We start from the raw sequence: 2,618 nt of genomic DNA on the forward strand, positions 1-2,618 counted from the left end.
CTGAAAAGATTGAATTGCACCTTTGAGCGCGTCGCAACCTCTGCTCGCAGTGTCGGGCAGTGCAAAGTTGCTCCAACACAATTCTGCAGGGTGTGCATCCTGCAGTTACACATGTCACTTTAACTTATATATATATATATATTTATTTATTTTGGCATTAATTGTTCCTACCTGTTAATGGATGAGACGCTGGGAACAGTGTCGTTGTCACAGATGCCCTCTGCCAGCAGTCTGTCTCTGATTTCCCAGGCAAACATGGTTGGGTTTTGTCTCTTGTAGTCTGCAATCTTTTCCACCACTTTCGGAGTGGCCACTTTGGGTTTGGAGCCGCCAATCACTCCAGGTTTAATGCTGCCAGTCTCATAGTATCTGCAACAAAATGAGGAAGGAAATTGTCGCCTGTTTAAAAGAAAAAAAGTTCTTTAAAAACGCAAAAGGTGGAGAATAAAAATTTGAATGCACTTTTTAAAAAATATTATTATTATTTTACATAAATGTGAAGGCTTTAAGGAAAAACTATTAAGTGAAACTTTAAAAAAAAAAAGTTAAATGCGTTTGGAAACGCGTTTTGGCGCACGCTGCGCACACACACACTGAGCTCCTAAAATAAAAAAAAATAAAAAGGTCCTAATGAACATTTGAGTAAAACATGACGTACAAACATGAGAAGTGGCCACCTCCACCCAGGATCTCTATACCTTTGCCGGGGAGTCTTCACCCACCTGCCCAGGATCTTGCTCACGCAGCCGTGGCTCACGCGCAACTGTCTGGAGATGTCGCAGGGCCGGACACCCTGGTGGGCCAGCTCCACGATCCGCTGCCTCACCACGTCCGGGAGGGGTCTTCCGTTCACGAACACCCCGCCGAGCTGGTTGACACCTCCGTGCCCTACGTGGGACACAACAGCAACAAAACACACCCAGACGTAACATTACATAAGGTCGTTATGAAATGAAAATTCAAAAGAAACACAAGAAAACAGGCGAACTTTGTGAGTCACGTGGTTTACCTGCGCGTTATTAATATTTTAAATATAAATATTAATTTAGTTTGGTTGAAAATGTAACAATTCGTATAGCTAAGTGTGTTATTTATTTTGTATTTCATAAAATAAAATAAAAAATACAGCGTGCATATTTATTAAATCACGCTTTGAAAACATTTGCATCTGCTCACCTATTTATTTTAGTCAACTTTAATTTAAAACAACCCATACAATAATAGACATAGTTTTTGTTTTTAATGAAATATGTAATTTTAGGTGCAATTTTTATACATTGTTCAATGATTGAATTAAAATGCAACATTTCATTGATTAAAAATAAATATTTACTCACGTGGAAACGTGTTTTCGTCTTTTAATTGTGATCCAATTTGATTTGATCCATAAAACCAGCCTAAATTGAGCTGATATTTTTATATTTATTACTGTATTTTTTTTTTTTTAAAGCTAGATATTTTTTATTAGCCAACCAGAAAAATAAAAACGTCAAAATTAGTAGGTTTCTGACTGTTAAAATATTTTCTGTTCTATAATTTTTATTTATAATTTCCTACATCGTTTTCGTTTCATGTTGGAGATTAAATTACGAGCTCTTTCATTTTCCCCGCGTTTTTTTTTTTTTTTTAATAATTAAACGAGCTTTCATTTACTCATATTGCATGAATCGTTTAGGAGGAGCTGAATTATTCATGCACATTCGCCACATTACAAGGAAACCGTGTAGATTTAACTTTGTTGCGTGGATAATTTAAATAATACATGTGTAACTAATATCCCCTGCCTTATTACACGCACACTCTCTCACACACACGCACACAGGCACAGAGAGAGTGCGCGCGCAAAGCTTCGGGATGAGGCACGTGTAAATTACAGCACCTGCTCTTTGTTTACAGAGGCAAGTTTTCTCAGCGCTCCACCGCATGTGGACATATTTTTTTCAAGCTTTTAGCTCATTTTAAGCATAACTGCTCAAAATAAAATATATATATATTTAAAAAATAATTGTGCATATGCCGCGAAGTTCCCCTGTTTAGCCTTTGCTTGTGTGTCTTTTCCTGCGCAAAGACGCACACTTGGAACGGCACAAATTGCTCCGCTCTGTGGAAATGCGCAAATTCTTTGGTTTTAGGAACGTGCCAAAGCTGCAGCCGCGGACAGGAAGGGGCTGGGGTTGTCTACTTACGGTGCATGGCTGTGAACGGGTCTGCCTTGCAGTGAATATCCATTGGATAGCAAAGGAAAGGGAGATAATCAACTGAAGCCGCCGTGTCGCCTTCCTGTCGAGGACGAAAACGTGAAGAAAAAACAACAAGGTGACTCTGCGCGATGGAGGGACTTGAGTTTTAGTGCCCCCCTCCTCCCGCCTTCGCCCCTCCGATCTGAAGGCAACTTCTTGCTCCAGAAAGTTGCCCCCCCTCCCCTCCCACTGCTCCTGTTTGCCTTCAGCAGTCCGGTCGGTGCGCGGATGTGCGGCAGGTGCGCAACATGACCGACGAGCTGCTCTCAGCCGCTTCTCCCAGCCTCTGCTTCTCCCTCTCCTCCCCGAACAAGAATGACGGTTCCAGCGTGCAGGGCCCCCCCACCGGTATCTCCTCAGTCCTGGTGGCTTTTTGAT

General features: G+C 41.4%; 1 protein-coding gene across 2 annotated transcripts in view; it reads right to left on the bottom strand.

Moving 5' to 3' along the window:
* pax2b (paired box 2b) overlaps positions 1-2,294 on the bottom strand; it is a 37,777-nt gene extending 35,483 nt beyond the window's left edge. For both annotated transcript variants that reach the window (XM_037691485.1, XM_037691484.1), the window contains exons 1-3: positions 2,187-2,294; positions 723-888; positions 172-369 (exon numbers count right to left, since the gene is read on the bottom strand). In XM_037691485.1, coding sequence (XP_037547413.1) covers positions 172-369; positions 723-888; positions 2,187-2,229 — 407 coding nt within the window. In that variant the 5' untranslated portion in view covers positions 2,230-2,294. The remainder of the gene's footprint in view (positions 1-171; positions 370-722; positions 889-2,186) is intronic.
* Positions 2,295-2,618: the final 324 nt, after the last annotated feature.

This window comes from Nematolebias whitei, chromosome 17 (assembly GCF_014905685.2).
Source record: "Nematolebias whitei isolate Nwh7 chromosome 17, NemWhi1, whole genome shotgun sequence".
NCBI lineage: Eukaryota > Metazoa > Chordata > Actinopteri > Cyprinodontiformes > Rivulidae > Nematolebias > Nematolebias whitei.